The sequence below is a fragment of the Mandrillus leucophaeus genome, unplaced genomic scaffold (genome assembly GCF_000951045.1).
Source record: "Mandrillus leucophaeus isolate KB7577 unplaced genomic scaffold, Mleu.le_1.0 Scaffold322, whole genome shotgun sequence".
Classification (NCBI taxonomy): Eukaryota; Metazoa; Chordata; class Mammalia; order Primates; family Cercopithecidae; genus Mandrillus; species Mandrillus leucophaeus.
In genome coordinates this window covers 3408073-3428049 of record NW_012103388.1, presented here as the reverse complement: position 1 = coordinate 3428049, position 19977 = coordinate 3408073, and the positions used below count along the sequence as shown (strand labels likewise).

General features: G+C 44.3%; 2 protein-coding genes across 2 annotated transcripts in view; both read right to left on the bottom strand.

Annotated features, from left to right (window-relative positions):
• The window catches only part of NPC1 (Niemann-Pick disease, type C1), a 54283-nt gene extending 49672 nt beyond the window's left edge, over nt 1-4611 (bottom strand). The window contains exon 1 of the mRNA XM_011988087.1: nt 3934-4611. Within this exon, the coding sequence (XP_011843477.1) occupies nt 3934-3990 (57 nt within the window). The 5' untranslated portion in view covers nt 3991-4611. The remainder of the gene's footprint in view (nt 1-3933) is intronic.
• Nucleotides 4612-17882: 13271 nt separating this feature from the next.
• Nucleotides 17883-19977, bottom strand: part of ANKRD29 (ankyrin repeat domain 29) — a 62303-nt gene continuing 60208 nt past the window's right edge. Inside the window, exon 10 of the mRNA XM_011988096.1 lies at nt 17883-19174. Within this exon, the coding sequence (XP_011843486.1) occupies nt 19091-19174 (84 nt within the window). The 3' untranslated portion in view covers nt 17883-19090. The remainder of the gene's footprint in view (nt 19175-19977) is intronic.

Sequence of the window (19977 nt, the reverse complement as noted above, 5' to 3'; positions counted from 1 at the left end):
CCTTCTCTACTAAAAATACAAAAAAATTAGCTGGACATGATGGTGCACACCTACAGTCCCAGCTACTCGGGAGGCTGATGTGGGAGAATCACTTGAGCCCAGGAGGTCAAGGCTGCAGTGAGCTGAGATTATGCCACTGCGCTCCAGCCTGGGTTACCAGAGTAAGACCTGGTCTCGAAAATTAAAAAAAAAAAAGATTCCCGGGCCAGCATGGTGGTTCATGCTTGTAACCCCAGTTCTTTGGGAGGCCAAGGTAGGAGGATCTCCAGCCCAGGAATTCAAGACCACCTTGGGCAACACAGCAAGACCCTGTGTCTACAAAAAATTTAAAAAGTAGGTGGGCATGGTGGCGTGCACCTGCAATCCCAGCTAGTTGGGAGGCTGAGGCAGAAGGATAGCTCGAGCCCAGGGTCGACGCTGCAGTGAGCCACAATCACACCACTGCACTTCAGCCTGGGGGACAGCACGAGAGACCCCATTTCAAAAAAAAAAAAAAAGAGTCCCAACTCAAGTGTCCTGGCCACATTTGTAGATGATACTGGAGATCAACAGTTATTGTTCTTAAGGAGCCTGCAGTTTGGTAGTTGAATTAGAAAATATTTGTCTTTCACAAGCATAGCTGGCATAGTTAATCCAATTTTACAGAGGAGGGAACTAAGGCTCCAGAGGATAACTGGCTTACCCAAGATCACTCTTGGGAACAGAGAAGAGTTAAGACCCACACCAAGGTCTTTTAACGAGGCAGCCAATGCTGCTGCAGCAGTTTAAACAAAGGTCCAGAACTTCAGAGGGAAGGGATTCTAGTTAGGGGAACAGGACAAGAATGTCGTAGATAATGTAGCATGTGAAATGGGGCCCTGGAAGACAGCAGGATTTTGCTAGCAAGCAGTTCAATTTGACTGGAGAGCTGATGCCCTTCACAGAGCTGGAGGTCAAAGGGCAGAAAGAGGCACCCGAGATCAGAGACGACTGATCCAGGCTTCCGCTGTAGGTAATTTGCCATGCTTAGAATACTGCATCCCTTTTAGGAGTGGAGAGTGAGGGTTACCCAGCAAAGAGAGAGCACACTGTCTTCATGACCAGAGTGATTCTTTGTTCTGGGTAATATAACAAACACTGAAGGAATACAAAGGCCTATTCAGCAAGTCCTTTTCCCTCTGCCCACTGGCTCAAATTAAAAAAAAAAAAAAAAATCTCATTTTCCCCTTGATTACTTCTGTTAGTAAAATTTCTGATCACAGCATCAGTCAAGGAGTGGGAAAGATGGGGAAAGATTTCCCACTGTCATTCCAATTTCAGATGGTTGTTCTCAATCACTCCCAGGTCAAAAGATTAACCATTCCCAGTCTTCTCAGGAAAAGCCATTTTAATGCTTAATTTCTACCCAGGCTTCTCTATGTTCCAAGTCCCTCAAGATAAAGCAAAATTACAGCCAGGAGAAATAAAAGCTATGTCTCAAAACTGCATACATTTTTTTGAATGACTACAGGATTTAAAAACAAGGCAGTTTAGTAATGTTATTTCATCATCTGTACATACTGAACATTAAAAAAAAGCAAAAATCCCCCCAACATGTATTTCAGACCTTACACAGGACAACTAGTCTATAATTCCATGATAGAACTCTACTAGCGCTCAGACTGAAGCTAGATGAGCTGCTATCATTGGTATGTATGAATTCTAAAAGCAGACACTCTCTCCCAATCTGTTTGGCTTCAAGGCTCCACCCCAATCTGTTCAGGTGCACTGAAAGCTTTCAGACATGAGGAATTTCTAAAACAATAATAGGATTATTTCCAGTTAAGGTTTACAGACCTTGAAAAGGCTGCCAGGCATTTTTGCAAGAGACTTACAACAAACCTCTGACCTATCCCAAATGTCACAGAAGAAGCACTCATTGGCCATCAGTCTTGGATACTTGAGATTTGAAACATATTTGAGAGAGAAAGCTACTTAATAATGTGAAGCCTGGCTGGGCGAGGTGGCTCACAGCTGTAATCACCACACGAGGCGGGCAGATCGCTAGGTCAGGATTTCGAGACCAGCCTGGCCAACATGGCAGAACCCCATCTCTACGGAAAATACAAAAATTAGCTGGGCGTAGTGGTGGGCACCTGTAATCCTAGCTACTCGGGATTCACCAGAATTGCTTGAATCCAGGAGGCAGAGGTTGCAGTGAGCTGAGATTGCGCCACTACACTCCAGCCTGGGCAACAGAGACTCTGTCTCCAAAAAAAAAGGAAGCCTGCCAATTTAAGGTCCTGATCTAAAACTCTAGGTGGGGCCAGGAGTGGTGCTCACAATAATTCCAGTGCTTTGGGAGGCCAAGGTGGAAGGACTGCTTGAGGCCAGGAGTTCAAGGCTGCAGTGAGCTATGATGGCAACACTGCCCCCATGCCTGGGCAACAGAGCAAGAACCTGTCTCTAAAATAAATTTTAAAAATAAATTTTAAAAAACTCCAAGGAAACAAAATAGCTATATTTTCTCTAAGGCACACAATTGCTATTATGTATTTCTCTGTCTCTTTTATTTTATTTTTTTTGAGACAGGGTCTTGCTCTGTTACCCAGGCTGGAGTACACTGGTGTGATCACAGCTCACAGCAGCCTCAACTTCAACAATTAAAAGAAAAACAAAATGTTTTTAAGACAGGGTTTCACCCCCAGGGCGCGGTGGCTCATGCCTGCAATCCCGGAACTTTGGGAGGCTGAGGCGGGAGGATCACCTGAGGTCAGGAGTTCGAGACCAGCCTCAACATGGAGAAACCCCGTCTCTACTAAAAATACAAAAATCAGCCGGGCGTGGTGGTGCATGTCTGTAATCCCAGCTACTCGGGAGGCTGAGGCAGGAGAATTGCTTGAACCTGGGAGGCGGAGGTTGTGGTGAGTCGAGATCGCACCATTGCACTCCAGCCTCGGCAACAAAAGCGAAACTCCGTCACAAAAATAAAAAATAAAAAATAAAAAAAAAGCTCTTAGTCCGACACTGGATCAACGTCATCTGTTCCCTTCTGAGAACTAAATAGAAGTCGAAGGAGAGTTTTTTTCTAGTCCACGGAACTCCCTCGACCCTGATTCACTACTACCTATTGATGCCACACCTCTGTGAGGGGCGTTAATATGCACAAGGACACAATTCCCCAGAGGCACTCTCATCCTGATTTGGTTTAAGGAGAGCCACAGCGTGACACCGCCTCCCTCCAGTTTTAAAAGAGGAAACTACAGACACACAAACAGTGAGGTGCTCTTTCCCAAAGCTATTAAACGAAGCAGAAGGCCCCCCCACCTCCCGAAGGAGTCAGCAGGACACCGAGTTCCAGGCCCCACCCTGTCGCTGGCTAATAGTGACAAGGGGAAATTCAATACCGTCCTGTGAGCCTCAGTGTCCTGAGGTGTAAAAAGGAGTTGATGAAAAGTAACCTGCCCTCTTTAGAAGACCAAGCTGATTTATGTCAAGTACTCAAGGCAGTTTCACCGGGTGCTCGAGGAAGTTTGTGTGTCTTCTCTATCTCGACTTCCACCTCCATTCTCAGGTGATGAAAAGAGGAAATAAAGTGGTTAGATCTCCTAAATTTTGGAGTTCGTGCGCATGTAGCAGCATTTTTAAAAAAGCAAGTGGTGTCCCTATCCCACTCTACCTACCCACTTTCCTCCCTTCTTCTGGTGCCACGTCCTACACAGAGAAATTAGGTGACCACAGATGGAATAGGCTCACAACAGGTCAACCAGCCCCCACTGCCATCCTCTTCCAGACCACAGGAAAGACAGCACGGCCGGAGACAGAAACAGGACAAGCGAGAGACCTCCGAGCTCTCCATCGCTAGACCAACTTCCCCAGGACCCGGGCCTGAGCCGCCGCTGGGCCCGTCGCCCTCGCCGGCTCTCGGCCCCGCCACCTCCCCACAGGGCGTCCCGGTGGCCGGCGACCGCTCACCTGCGCCGGACACAGTAGCAGCAGGAGGAGGCCAAGGGCCAGGCCGCGAGCGCTCATGCTGTGGCCGCGCGAGGCTGGGACACCGGCGGCGTTCGGCTGGTTAGGGTCCCCGGCGGCCGCTCTACTTCCCCGGGCTGTTTCAGCACCCCGCGCAAGAAGAGCGGAGGAGCAGGAGCAGGCGCGGACGGCGGCAGCAGGCTGCGCGCGCAGGTCAGGAAGGAAGAAGGCGTCGTCGGCTCCGCCCCTTCTGGGAGGTGCCGCTGCCGGCGCTCCCTGGCCAGGACTGGGGCGGGGCCAGGGCCGCGGCGCCCTCGCTTCAAGGTCCCCGCTTTGCCCTTCTCCTCAGCCCCTGCAATCCTCGGGGGCCAGGCGCGGGACTTATGGAGTCTGGCTGGGCCCGGGAGAGTATCTGTGGAGTTGTGCCAACAGTTTCTGGCCGTGATGTTTCCCCTTTTCGTCTCTGGGTTGGAGGGGGCGGACGAGGTTTCAGCGAAGGCTAGAGCTGTTCTGGGCGACTTCCGGGTAAGGTCCCGCCCGGCCGCGGAGTCTCTGTTTATTTCGGCTCCGACAATTACGCTGAGCGACTTCTCCTCCCAACCCAGTCACCCGAAAGGAATCTGGGCCCTGGCGCTTTCTAGCAGAGCCAGGGGCGGTGACGCGCGGTGGCCTGACCTTGTGGCGATCGCGAGCGCGGCGGGCGGTGGGGTGGACTGCGGAGTGGGCGGCGGCCGTGCGGTCAGTCCCGGGAAAAAAAAGTGCGGGAGCCGCGCCACCTGCTGGCCCAGCCGCGCAGCGTAAGCCCGTGGGCGCGAGGAAAACCCGAGGTGGGGACCGGGGTCTATTTTAAGTTCTACTTGAAGGCAGATAAAGAAGACGCATTGTCATTTTTGAGCCATGCATTTAATATATGTATTTATCTTTAACTCCAGTTGTATGTGTTTCTGGCAACATTTTCCCTCAAATTTCAAGTATTCAGACCACTCAAAAGCATCTGTCATTTCCACTTTGAAGTTAAGAAAATGGAGGTAAAGATGTCTTTCCCAACAGTGGAAGCAAATTTACAATGAAAAGACTAAACCTTCATCTGGAGCAATGACCGAACCCCGCTCCAAGGAGTCCGGTGATGCAGATGCCCTTCCCATCCCTACTCTATAAAGTGCTGTTTCACTTTCTGTCTTGCCTCCTCACCTCCTCATCCCTGAGATGTCCACCTGGCTGGCTTGGCCGTGAAACTATGGGGATTTCTTCAGGACCTGCAGCCTAGGTCCTCCACGATGACCTCGTGGTCCTCATTTAGTTGTGTGCTCTCGCTTCCCACTCCTGAGGCTCCAGCTGCTGGTGCCCCCACTGAGGATCAAGTCGCGTGTATGCCTTTATGCAGGGAGCTTCAAACGGCCATCCCTGGACCAGCAGAGGAGCATCTCCTTGGAACTTGTTAGAAATGTAAATTCTCAGCCCGGGCAATGTAGCAGGACTCCCTTATTAAAAAAAAAAAAAAAATTAAAGTTAGTTGGGCATGGTGGCACACACCTGTAGTCTCAGCTACTAGGGAGGCTGAGGCAGGAGGATTGCTTGAGCCCAGGAGGCTATGGTGAGCTATGATCATGCTGCTGCACTCCAGCCTGGGTGATAGAGCAAGACCCTGTCTCAAAGAAAGAGAGACAGAGAGAGAAGAAAATGTTAGAGTAATGTTTCCAAGTTGATGAATTACTTTGAAGGTTCTAAGTTTCCATAACCCTCCTTGGGGAAGAAGAATTCTGGTTCCTGTGACTTCAGGGCTGCAAGCGGGCTGGAGACAGGAGGGCAGGAGAAGGTCATGGGTAGACTTTGTTTCTAAGGCTGCTTCTGAGACCTTCCAATCTCCTTTAGTTCAAAGTACTTAGCGTGCCACAGCCTCCTACTTTGGGGTATCGTTTTCTGAGCTCCAGTGGTTGAGATCCGTAGACTTGTTTGTTGAAAGAATATTAAATATTCTTCAACTTCATAAGGACTATTCAATGTTGACCTCAGAGCAATAAAGTAGAAAACAGGGAAAAATGAAATTATTAGACATGTGCATCTTTATAAATGTGCAGAAATAGCTTCCGGAAAACTTCTATGTAGTGGAAAACATACATATGTGAATACAATAGATACACTTTTTAAACAAGTAGGAATATACAGTACACAGTTCTCATCTGGCTTCTTTGCTTTTAGCAGTATGCTTTCCTACCTCACTCATTTTAATAGCTGTAAAGGATTTTATTATGCATATGTAACACTTCTGAAGCCACACTCAGAGCAGTGTGTAAATCAAGGAAATATAAATCACCAACCAACAAATATTTCAAAATAACTCAATTCCTCTACTTGCATTCCTGGTACATATGAAGGGTTCGTGTGGTCCCAGCAATACATTATAAATTTACCTTTCCTTTTTTTTTTTTGAGACAGAGTCTTGCTCTGTCGCCCAGGCTGGAGTGTGGTGACATGATCTCAGCTCACTGCAACCTCCACATCCCAGGCTCCAGCGATTCTCATGCCTCAGCTTCCCGAGTAGCTGGGATTGCAGATGTGCGATACCACGCTCAGCTAATTCTTTTGGATTTCATTAGAGATGGGGTTTCACCATGTTGACCACGCTGGTCTTGAACTTTTGGCCTCAAGCAGTCCACCAGCCTCAGACTCCTGAAGCGCTGGGATTACAGGCGTGAGCCACTGCTCCCAGCCCCCCTTTCCTTTTCCGTTTACTTTGTCACATTTCTGAGCTTGCCTGGAGACCACAAAGCCTGGCATCTTTCTGTCCCCTCTGCTTTCCCAATCATGCTGCGTCACCAAAGTCTAAACACTTGAACATTTCCCTTATAGAGGAAGAGGAGAAAGTTGACCCAAGACTGAATTATCTGTAACTGGCAGATGGTAGGGGAAGGCTGGAAATACTTATTGATCCGCTACGTAACTTACTTAATCTCTTCTTGGGCGTTTAGTTTGTCACTTGTTATTGGAAATGATGCAATGAACATCCTTGTATCTTTTTTAAAAAATTATTTTTTTTTCTGAGACAGTCTCACTCTGTCCCCAAGTCTGGACTGCAGTGGCGTGATCATGGCTCGCTGCAGCCTCTACCTCCTGGTCTCAAGCGATCCTCCCACCTGTGCCCCACCACTCCTGGCTAATTTTTGTATTTTTTGTAGACGGGTTTTTGCCATGTTGCCCAGACTGGTCTTGAACTGCTGGGCTCAAGCAATCCGCCTGCCTCAGCCTCCTAAAGTGCTGGGATTACAGGCATGAGCCACCACTCCTGGCCCATTCTTGGATCTAAATCTTTGCAATCATGTACAAATAGAACTGTTGGAAGTACTTTTATATTGTTGGATCAAAGGAAATGCGCATTTAAGTTTTGATTGTTGTCAAATTGCCCTACAAAGAAATTGCAGCCAGCAATGTATGGAAGTGCCTAAATGGAATCTGTGATTTTATTTATTTTGTTTCTTATTTTAAAAAATATTGGGGCCGGGCACGGTGGCTCACGCCTATAATTTCAGCAGTTTGGGAAGCCGAGGCAGGTGGATCACCTGAAGTCAGGAGTTCGAGACCAGCCTGGCCAACATGTTGAAACTCCGTCTCAATTAAAAATACAAAAGTTGGCCAGGCGCAGTGGTTCATGCCTGTAATTCCAGCACTCTGGGAGGCTGAGGCAGGTGGATCACCTGAGGTCAGGAGTTCAAGACCAGCCTGGCCAACATGGTGAAATGCCGTCTCTACTAAAAATAGAAAAAATTAGCCAGGCATGGTGGTGGATGCCTATAATTCCAGCTATTCAGGAGGCTGAGGCAGGAGAATCTCTTGAACCTGGGAGGCGGAGGTTGCAGGGAGCTGAGATTGTGCCATTGCACTCCAGTCTGGGCAATGAGAAATTAGGCCGGGCACGGTGGCTCATGCCTGTAATCTCAGTACTTTGGGAGGCTGAGGCGGGTGGATCATGAGAGATTGAGACCATCCTAGCCAACATGGTGAAATCTGTCTACTAAAAATAGAAAAATTAGCCGGGCGTGGTGGTGCGTGCCTGTAATCCCAGCTAGTCGGGAGGCTGAGGCGAGATAATCGCTTGAACCAGGGAGTTGGAGGTTGCAGTGAGCTGAGATCGCCCCACTGCACTGTAGCCTGGCTACAGAGCAAGACAAGGTCTTAAAAAAAAAAAAAAAATTAGCTGGGCATGGTAGCACACACCTGTAATCCCAGCTACTCAGGAGGTTGAGGCAGGAGAATTGTTTGAACCCAGGAGGTGGAGGTTGCAGTGGCTGAGATCATGCCATTGCACTCCAGCCTGGGTGACAGAGAAAGATTCCGTCTCAAAAAAAAAAAAAAAAAAAAAAAAAAATTGGGATGCTTTGATTTGTATTTCTTTAATTATGTGAGATTAAGAATCTTTTCACACATTTGTAAGTAATTTTCTTTCTTTTTCTGTGCTTTTTTCTTTTGAGACAGAGTCTCACTCTGTCACCCAGGTTGTAGTCTAGTGGCATGATCACAGCTCACTGCAGCCTTGACCTCCCTAGCTAAAGTGATCCTCCTGCCTCAGCCTCCAAAGTGCTGGGATAATAGGTATAAACCACCGTGCCAAGCCAATAAAATTTTATTACAAAAAAAACAAAAAACAAAAAAAAAACACCACCTTTGATTTCTTCTCAAATTAAAAAAAAAGCTTAAAAAATTTTTTTTTCTGCTGCTGATCTGCGACCTTCAAAGTAGGTAGCGCTTCAAATAGGCAGAGGAAAAAAAGAATGCCTACCTACCTAACAAACTGCAAGCTTGCCTAGTTCCCAGCCTGAAGCCTAAAGTTCAATAACAGAAAATGAAGCTAGAACTAGGGTTTTGGGGTAATAGAATGTAATCAACGTCATTTAGTGATGTCTGAGGCCATTGCACAAAATACCAAAGACTGGTGTGACTTAAACGATAGGAATTTATCTGTTACAGTTCTAGAGGTTAGAGAGTTCAAGATCAGCATGGGGAGCTTATTTGGTTCCTGGTGAGGGTTCTCTTCCTGGCTTGCAGACAGCGCCTTCTCCCTGTGTCCCCAAATGGTGTTGACTTAAGTGTGTGCTTTCAGGGAGAAAGATTTCTCTCTCTCTTCCTCTTCTTCCAACAATCCTATTGAATTAAGGCCCCTCCCTTATGACTTTATTTAACTTTAATTACCTCCTAAAAGCCTTATCTTCAAATATAGTCACCTTGGGGAGTTAGGGCTTCAGCACGAGAAATTTGGGGGAGCATAATTCAGTCCCTAGCACCCCTCCTTTTACTCAGGGCTGGATTATGACTTGTGTGGGCCCCAGGCACCTTTGCCTTTGAAGACCCCTTTTTCCTTCAAAAAAAAAAAAAAATTTAAAATTAGAGTTTCCAATTGCATTGATATAATGACACATATGACCCTGGCTGAATTCATTATTATATGCTCATTATTACAGTGTTTTTATTTTTCTTCTGATTTCAAAAGAAATTAAAATTAAAATATTTTCATGGGACAGTAAAAGTTTCACTGTGTCTACTGTGCCTAATAAGTTGATCCTGTTTTTGCAGCCGGTGTCGTAGACCTATTCCCTGTAGTAGTCAAGGACATTGTAAATTTTTCTGATTGCCTTCCCCAAAAAACCTCCAGGACCAGCAGTGGAGCTGGCTCTAAAAGAAGCACCTATAGAGAGTGGGAGGCTGTCCAGTTGAACACAGGGAACAGCTCACACCTCCCTTCCTCCAGCAGGCTACGAATTGCCAATACATTTTGGTGAAATATAGGAGAGCTTTAGTTAATGCTTCTGCCAACCCCCTAAGGAGGTTCAGGTTGAACATTTTTGAGAACTCTTTTTGTTAAAAGACTTTTCCTTTTAATTAAGATATAATATTCATATGTGAGGCATACAGAACTTACATGTACAGCTTGATGGGTTTTCTCCTTTTTTGAGACTGAGTCTCACTCTGTCACACAGGCTAGAGTGCAGTGGCGTGATCTTGGCTCACTGTAAACTCTGCCTCCCAGATTCAAGCAATTCTTGTGCTTCAGCATCCTAAGTAGCTGGGATTACAGGCGCACTCCACCGTGCCTAGCTAATTTGTGTATTTTTAGTAAAGACGGGGTTTTGCCATGTTTCCCAGGGTGGTCTCAAACTCCTGGACTCAAGGGATCCACCTGCCTTGGCCTCCCAAAGATCTGGGATTACAGGAATGAGCCACTGCGCCCAGCTAAGTTTCTTTTATGTATTAAACACTTTTATTAGTTGTCTATTACTGAATAATAAACTACCCCAAAACAGTATATTAAATGAACAAACATTTATTTTATCCCAGTTTCTGCCAGTCAGGGATTTGGGTGGTTCTAGGTGGTTCTGGCTCAGGGTCTCTCCTGATATTATGGTCAAGAAGTTGGCCCAGGCTACCATCATCTGAAGGCTTGACTGGGATTGGAGGATCTGCTATTGAAGATGCTGTGGGAGGCTGTACTCAGTGGCTCACACCTGTAATCCCAGCACTTTGGGAGGCCAAGGTTGGTGGATCACTTGAGGTCAGGAGTTCGAGACCAGCCTGGCCAACATGGTGAAACCCTGTCTCCACTAAGAATACAAAAATTAGTCGGGCATGGTTGCACATGCCTGTAATCTCAGCTACTCGGGAGGCTGAGGCAGGTGAATTGCTTGAACCCAGGAGGCAGAGGTTTCAGTGAGCTGAGATTATGCCACTGCACTCCAGACTGGGTGACTGAGCAAGACTCTGTCTCAAAAAAAAAAAAAAAAAAAAGATGCTGTGGGAAGGAGGCCTCAGTTCCTCCTTTCTCTCCGCAGGCTGCTGACTGTCCTCGGGACTTGGCAGCTGGCTTCCTCTAGAAGGAGTGATCCAAAAGGGATTGAGAGCAAGGCAGAGCCATGATGTCTGTTATGAGTTAGCCTCAAAAGTGATAGGCCATCACTTCTGCCATGTAATACTGGGCACGCAGACCAGACCTAATGCAGTGTAGGAAGGGGACTAGACGGGCAAGAGGAGGGGAGCACTGGGGCCATCTTGGAGGCTGGCAACCACAACATCCATGTAGCCAACACCCAGAGGAAGGATATGGAAACTTTAGCACTTCAGAAGGCTCCTTTATGCCCCCTTCCCAGTCAGTATCATCACCCCTCCTTTATCCAGGAGGCAACCACTCTTCAGATTTCTCTCACTGTAAGTTGGTTTTGCCTGTCGAACTTCATATAAAGGGAATCATACTCCTCTGTGTCTGGTTTCTTTCACTGAACACGATGTGTGTGGCTTATTCACATTACTTGTGGTGGTAACATCTTTTAAAAGAATTACTGTGTAGTATTCCATGGCTTAAACATATCATGGCAGACATCTGGGTTGTTTCTTCTTCCAGTTTGGCTGTTACAAATAAAGGTGCTGTGGGCACTCTTGTACGTATCATATGTTCAATTACACACTCAGTTACTTTGGGTTCTGTGATAGACTTTTTAAACTCCGTACTTACGCAAGCCAAATTTTATAGACATCTTCATTTAAAATAACTTACAGCTACAACTCATGACTTTAGTGTCAATGGTTATGACCGACTCGGAAATGGGGCATTGGTGCTCAGAATTCTGGTAAAATGTTATTCATCCCAGTAAGGATGTTTGAGTTGGTGAGTAATCCACTCATGGGTTGTGGTGTAACTTTCACTCAGCTAGGTTGCTACCAGAGCGGGAATGACTTGCGGTTTAGCAGTCAGGGTTTCAAACTGGCGTGCCTTCCCTGCAGAACTTGGTCACAGGACACAGTTTCCTTTGTCTGGGGTGGTTTTTGATCAAATCTGTCCTAAAATGGAGAGTCCAACTCCTGTACACTGAAGAGTTTCTCTCTAAGACTATTCTTAAAACTTGAAATGTAGGAATAACAACAGCATTTCACTCATTAAAGTTTGGAGGATTCAATCCTAGTGAGGGAGGGAAGAAGAACCAAAGATAGGGGAAGGAAGTTTTTCTGTTGTCGGAGACAAAGCTGACACGTCACCTAAGAACTGAAGATCTTTAATTAACTTCCTTTATTTTTTATTTTTATTTTACTTTATTTTATTTTATTTTTATTTTTTGATATGGAGTCGCACTGTGTCACCCAGGCTGGAGTTCAGTGGTGCGATCTCGGCTCACTGCAACCTCCGCCTCCTGGGTTCAAGTGATTCTCCTGCCTCAACCTACTGAGTAGCTGGGATTGCGGGCGCCTACCACCACACCTGGCTAATTTTTAAATTTTCAGTAGGGACGGGGTTTCGCCATGTTGGCCAGGCTGGTCTCGACCTCCTGGCCTCAAGTGATCTGCCCGCCTTGGCCTCCCAAAGTGCTGGGATTATAGGTGTGAGCCACTGTGCCTAGCTGAATTCCTTTAATTGTTGAAACATAACCTCATTCATATTAATAAATTAATAATAATTTTTTTTTTTTTTTGAGAGAGGGAATTGCTCTATTATCCAGGCTGGAGTGCAGTAGTGAGATCACAGCTCACTGTAGCATCGACCTCCCAAGGCTCAAGTGATCCTCCCACCTTAGCCTCCTGAGTGGCTGGGACTACTGGCACACGCCACCATGCCAGGCTAATTTTTTATTTTTTTGTAGAGACGAGAATCTTACTTTGTTGCCCAGACTAGTCTCGAACTCTTGGGCTCAAGTGCTCTTCCCACCCCAGACTCCCAAAGTGCTGGGATTAGAAGCATGAGCCACCATGCCCAGCCTCACTCGTATTTTAAAATCATCTGAAAGTATTGCTGAAAAAAAGGATTAGGTCACCAGGAAAACAATAGAAGACTTTCCAGACCTACTGATACATAGGTTATTTAACTCAGGGCTAAGTATAGTCAGAGGGCCCAGAGAAAACACCTCTGTGTAACTGGTTTACCCTCCATGTGTTCATTACGTTAAGCAGAAGAAGAATTATTTTCACATTCCTCGACTAGAATGTCTAATGCTAATTTTGCCTGTCATTTTTTGTTTTTCTCCATGCTTTGAAGTACAAGTCCTAGGGTGTGAGCTGCTATGGCTCAATGGCATGAAATATCATAACCCAGTGTGGCTTTGTTCACAGCCAGGCATGTTCTAAACATTTTGGAATCTTTTTACAGTGAGATAAAATTCACCAATTTGGCTGGACGAGGTGGGTCATGCCTGTAATCCTAACACTTTGAGAGGCCAAGGCAGGCAGATTGCTTGTGTCCAAGATTTTGAGACCAGCCTGGGCAACATGGCAAAACCCCAGCTCCACCAAAATACAAAAGTTAGCCAGGCATGGTGGGGCATGCTTGTAGTCTCAGCTACTTAGTATGCTGAGGCAGGAGGATCATTCGAGTCCAGAATGTGGAGGTTGCAGTGAGTTGAGATCATGCCATTGCACTCCAGCTTGGGTGACAGACCAGGACCCTGTAACAAAAAATAAATAAATAAATAAATAATCGATTAAAACCAATCAGCCATCATAGTTATAGGTACGCAGCCATAAATCATCTCATTTGACTAGGCCTGTTTGCACTGCACCACACCTATGTGCATCTCTATAGGCTGGTACCAAGGCTGTTGTTTTCATGTTGCCTTAGTTTTGGTACAGTGCAGAGACAATGCATACTGATAGTTGCCAGTGATTCCTAGAAAGCATCAGGACTATCTTCACAAAAACAATTCTATCCAGTGAGGAGTAGAATCATTTCAAGGGAATAATTTTATTTAATTTAACGTTAGCTCCAGGTCCACTTACCAATCCTTATCCATAATCTCCATTACAAGGCCAGATTTTTTTTTTTTTTTTTGAGATGGAGTCTCACTCCGTAGCCCAGGCTGGAGTGCAGTGGCACAATCTCGGCTCACTGCAACCTCTGCCTCCCGGGTTCAAGTGATTCTCCTGCCTCAGCCTCCCCAGTAGCTGGGATTATAGGCACCTGCCCCTGCGCCCAGCTAATTTTTGTAGTTTTAGTAGAGATGGGGTATCACCATCTTGACCAGGTTGGTCTTGAACTCCTGACCTCGTGATCCACCCGCCTCAGCTGCCCAAAGTGCTGGGATTACAGGCATGAGCCACCACGCCCAGCCGCAAGGCCAGAATTCTTTGGTGACTGAACAAGCTAATCAAAGACAGAGTGGTGGAGCAAAAGCAGCCTCGAGTTTCCCAGCCTTTGTGTCATATGGCCACACTTCTTCACGTGGTTCGCTGCCTGCTCTCCTCTCCTGGAGACCTTCTCCTTCCTCATTATGTTTCACTTCCTGCTCTTGTTCATTATTTCATTCTCTTTGCTGAGTTCCCTTCTTTCAAAGTTTATTTCAGTTTGCCATCTGTTTAAAAAAAACAATGTATTGAATTTAGAGGCAGGGTCTTGCTATGTTGCCCAGGCTGGTCTTTATTTAATTCCTGGGCTCAAGCAATCCTCCTGCCTCAGCCTCCCTTCAGACAGGAGCCACTATGCCCAGCCATTTTGCCATCTCTTTTACTCTCAGTAGACTCCCCGTGGGGACCTCATTCATCCCATGACTTTGTCCATCACCTCTATGCAGATGATGCCTAAATCAGTAACAACAGCCTTGTCCTAAACATTAATTTGTTATTTCCAACTGCCTTCTAGAATCTATTTCACAGATCCTTCGAAGTGAACATGTCCAAACTCTCTCTCTCTCTTTACCCCAAATCTGCTATTCTTCCCTATTTCCTAAAAAAGTTACTGGCTCATCCACCTTGTAAACTTTGTGGGCCAAGAAGAATTAACAAAGCCAGCCCAAGACTGCCTATCCTTAGGAAGTCCTGCTTACGAGGTTGGCCCTCAGCTGGCAAACAGTTCCCTACGCTGATATCAAACTTTCCCTAAATGATAAGAAGTGTTCACTTTGCCTAAACTTCTGTGCAAACAATGTGGTTTATACTGAATGCCTGTTTTCCTTCCGGAGGTCTTGATTTTTGGTAAATGCTAGGCAGAAGGGACCTATGTGACCAGCTCCCAGTTGAAACCCTGAGCCCTAAGTCTTCAATGAGTTTCCTTGGTAGACAATACTTGCTGCCACAACTTGGTTGCTGGAGGAATTCAGCTCATCCTGCGGGAGAGGTTTCTCAGAAGCTCGCACCTGCTGTCTTCTATCTTCGCTCTATTTTCCTTCTCTCTTTGCTGATTTTGCTATGCGTCTTTTTGCTGTAATCTTAACCATATATATGAGTATACATGTATGTGTAACCACGTATATGAGTATATATATGAGTAAACTAGATATATGAGTCCTATGTCTTCCTAGCAAGTCAGTAAACCTGGGGATGATCTTGGGAACGCCTAACGCACTTTAGCATAATTCTTAGCTGCTCTCTTTTCTTTTCTTCATCCTCTATATTTAATTGTCACCAATTATCATTAATTCTACCTGCAAGTATTTTCAAAAACATGTCCCATATTCTCCACCTTCACTGCTCTGATGCTATAATTGTGACTCCATCTGGGCACCACTGCCTCCTCCACCTTCCCCCAAAAAGCAAAAGTAAAATGCCCAAGATTGGAGGACAGCACCAAGACACCACTACAAGGTAAACTGTCTTTCAAAGCCAGTTCTCTCAACTGTAAGATGGGGATGGTAATAGTGTTTATTTCATAGGGTTGCTGTGAGGTGTAAATGAAAAAAATGCGTAACACTTTACAAGGTTCTCTATCTAAAGTGCTTAGCACACAACAATCCCTTAACAAATGTTAGTTGTTGCTTTTATTTTTATTTATTTATTTATTTTGAGACAGGGTCTCACTCTATCACCCAGGCTGGAGTGTAGTGGTGCCATTGCAGCCTCGACCTCCTGGGCTCAAACCATCCTCCCACCTCAGTCTCCCAAGTAGCTGGGACTGCAGATGTGAACCACCACGTTTGGCATTTTTATCTTTAGAGAGATGGAGTCTCACTATGTTGCCTAGGCTGGTCTTGATCTCCTGAACTCAAGTGATCCACCCTGCCTTGGCCTCTGAAAGTGCTGTTTATAGGCGTGAGCCACCGGGACTGCTCACCTGGTCACTACCTCTGAAACATCCAGTTCTAGCACCAAAAGCAGTTTGTTAGGGAATAGGAACTCAGCTTCTCACCCCTATAATCTGTAGCCCCCCACCAAAACACAGGCATCTCTGTCTGGTTCTAAGTAGCCTAGGATTTGGGGGCACTCTTTTCCTCTGCGTAGGTGTCTCACTGTGGGATTTATGAAGAGATGTAGCTTTCTTGTGGTGGTAGAGGGTGGATGGAGCAGATGGAAGCCAGGATGTCCCTGTAAATTTCCATATTCCTGATGTTACTGCTGCAAATTATGGTCTCCTACACCAGTAATTCTGCAAAACCACCAGCTACTTCACAAGAGAAAGTTATTGCAAAGGACTGAAGAGCCAGGAGCACCATAAATAATACAAATCAGAAAATTTTCTATTTTCAGCGTCTTCAATAACTGTCCCAAAAATTCTTTTCTGAATGAAAACTTTTTGGAATCATTACATTCTCTACAGCAGAAATAATGAAATCATAGGTCCATTACTAAAATAAAGTTTAAATATCTATTTAGATCAACCCCAGGTAAAAATGTCTCCCTCTTTTCTACTCACACCCATAGCGGGAGAGACCTCATGCAGATTTGCATTGTTTTGGAGTAAGAATTCTATGCAGCAGCTTAATTTTTCTGTATTGCAGTGTTTATAGGCTTCTTGTGTGTTCAACTTGATTTCATAAATTAAAAACAATGGTCGGAAAAAAAAAATACCTATTTAGGGTCCCAAATATCAATGTATTTGCGGAGTTGAATTATTCACCCTAAAATTCCATGCTACTAAAAATCACATAGCAATACCTTGTGATTAAAAACAAAAAGAAAAAAGCAGCAAAGGCAAATGGGGTAGTATACTAACTTTATTTTGAATTATTATATAACATGGAATATGTCATCAAAGAAATGAATTAATGAAAAACGTTTGCAGTTCAGTTAAGCAGACGATTTGCATAGGAGTTGCTAGTTTTAAGTCTTAGGATGCGCAGCTAACTGAATTATCAATTAGATTAACATAGAATAATCATTTACATGTGTGAAAATTTTTAAACTAAAAGACCTTTCTGTACAGTCTTTGGCAGGTGATTAATCATCTTCCCTGCTATGGGTAATCTCATCTAGATCAAATGTGATCCTTTTAAGCTAGACACCTCTTACCTACAGTAAGAAGGCCTCCATATTGTTAAAGCTACTGGGTTCAGTTTTATGGCTCTAATATTGTTCAAGAACATTACCCACTTAAAACTATTGACGTAATAGGCCAATGACATGTTATAGTGAGAAGCAGTAAGTTTTTGATTCATCCCATTTTGTCTTTTGGAACTCTGTTACCAGTACCCATAATGTTTTGCTTTGTATCAGTGATTAGCAACTATTTTTTGCCATAAGGGCTAACTAAGGGGAAAATATAAAGCATTTAAGGCCATCTTATTTTCCTCTTCAAAATGAATATAGCTTTTTGAAATTCCCACAGGAGAAAATGTATATTTGTACAAATTTGCTGAATGAAAGAATGTCAGTGAGGAAATTAGCACTGCTTTTCAGCCATCAAAATGTTTATATCTGGGTGTTTTAGCAACAGAGAGCTTTCTAATATTTTATCCTAGAATCAGGCTGCAGGCTTTTTGTATAGCTGGTCAGGCTGTAGGCACCTCTGCAGCCTGTGAGTTGCTCATTTGCTGGAGACATTTATCAAAATATGCTGATTGTTGTTGCATTAATTGTAACAAATTTTAAGAGAATACCTTCTAATTTTGAAGATTATATTCTATTATTTACTGAATTAAAGATAATCCTTTTAGTAACACTGAAAGTTGGTTAAACAAAAATTCTTTTGGGATTACAACATTTTCCTCTAAACATGTCTTTACACAGACACTGACTGAAAACCAGAGCAGAACATGAAGAAATAAACTAAAGATGTGTTTAAATAGCAGAAATACCATTGCGTTTATTTTGGTAAATTACAGAAAGGTTTTATTTTTGTATGTGCAGTTAGGCACTGACTGAGGCATTTAGACACCATTAATTATAAAGTGCATTGAATATAAGTTTTGATCCTCTTCAAAGGAATAATTCAATAAAACTCAGATTTCATTCTTGCAATCAGTCAACTCAAAAACATGCATAGATGAAGACTTACTAAGTACTAACAACGGTCTTTTATTATTTATACTCCTGCAACAGTAATAGCAACATATTGTACTTGCATATATCACATTTTATCCAAGGACCTCAAAGTCATTCTATGAAGCAACACTGTGTTGGAAACTGAAAATTCCACAGCATGTTAGGTGTACTTACGGCATAGGAAATAGATTCCCAACAACAGAGCCAAAATAAAAGACCAAAGAGACAAGCCTATATATTTCTCGTGGTTTATAATTTTCTGAATTTCCAAATTTGCCACCGGTATCGTAACCTACCTACAATGTTGACTCTATGTAAAATTGATTTTTACATGTCAGGAATAAGATGAGGATCAACGAACAAATAAATGCACAGTCTGTCTTTTCTATAGTTCAATAGTCCATCTTTGAATAGCACACAATGGAATGTCAGAAGTGGTTTTTTAATAACATATGTTGACACCTCATTGATTTATAACAATCATGGCTATGGTTCTTGGGTAGAGGAGAACATTTTATACTGGAATGACATATATATGTAGGTAAAATATGATAGATCTATATATTTTAGCACACCTACATTTAACACAAAAGCAAAAGTGCATCAATCCATTGAAGGTCAGCTTTTCAGTCTTTTAAAGGAACAAAGCATTCCGTCTTCTTGCTTAGTACTGAGAACCCTGTCCACCTTAGAGTTTAACTGAGAGGCCCAAGTTAGCATCGTTGAAAATGAGTTTCTGTGGAATCTGCGAACATGCCAGGCAGCCCCAGAGCTGAGTTACAGGACACTGTGAGAAGCCCACGGTGAGGGGGTAAGGGGGGCCCTGAGCTGTTTGGTTCTTGACTGGGTGCACAGAGCGTAGCTCTTCTTTGTCAGGGACCCACAGGGTGGGCATTCTGGGCATTTTTTTTGCATAAAAGAATTTCCAACACTGCTTGAAATGCAATTTCTTTTTGGACAATGTGGTTAAACTTTCTATCTTTCTGTCAGATATGGAGCTAAGTTAGCTCTTCCTAGGACCTTCTTTACTTCTCAGGAGACGCAATATGCGTTCATTTTTGGTTAGTTCTGCCGGAAGTTCATTGGCCTGAAAGAAGAGAAGATGGGCATTAGTGAATCCCCACAGCTGGTGTGGTTTTAGGGACTCCAAGGAGGGGCATTTGACCCACTCTTTCTCCTTCACTAATGAAAAAAATCCACACTGGACTCACGCTTTTATATAAAGGTATTAAAAAATCTTCTTTAAATGTATAAATATTACTTTTATTTCCTTATCTCATTTTTAGAGACATTTTCCAGCCAGATCCCTTACTAGACTGTAATCTCTTAGGGGGAAGGGTCCAGATCTAATTAATCATTGTATCCTTATCTCCACCACAATGCCAGCATGTCTAGAATGTGCTCAGTAAGTACCAGTTAAATTAAATTTTATACCTTATATGTATTTTAATTTATTATTTTATTATTATTATTTTTTGAGACAGGGTCTTGCTCTGTCACCCAGACTGGAGTGCAGTGGTGCAATCATGGCTCACTGCAGCCTTGACCTCCCCAGCTCAAATGATCCTCCCTCCTCAGCCTCCCAAGTAGCTGGGACCACAGATGTGCACCACCACACTCGGCTAATTTCCAGAGATGAGGTTTGCCATGTTGCCCCAGCTGGTCTTGAACTCCTCGGTTCAAGTGATGCTCCTGCCTCAGCTTCCCAAAGTGTTTGGATTACAGGCATCAGCCGCCGTGCCCAGCCTACCTTATATTTATTAATGTATGACATGAGGTAGTCTGTCCACCAAGGACTTGGGACTGAGTCAGGACTCAGCACAGGTATCTTTTTTTGTTTTTAGAGATGGAGTCTTGCTTTGTCACCCAGGCTGGAGTGCAGCTGTGTGA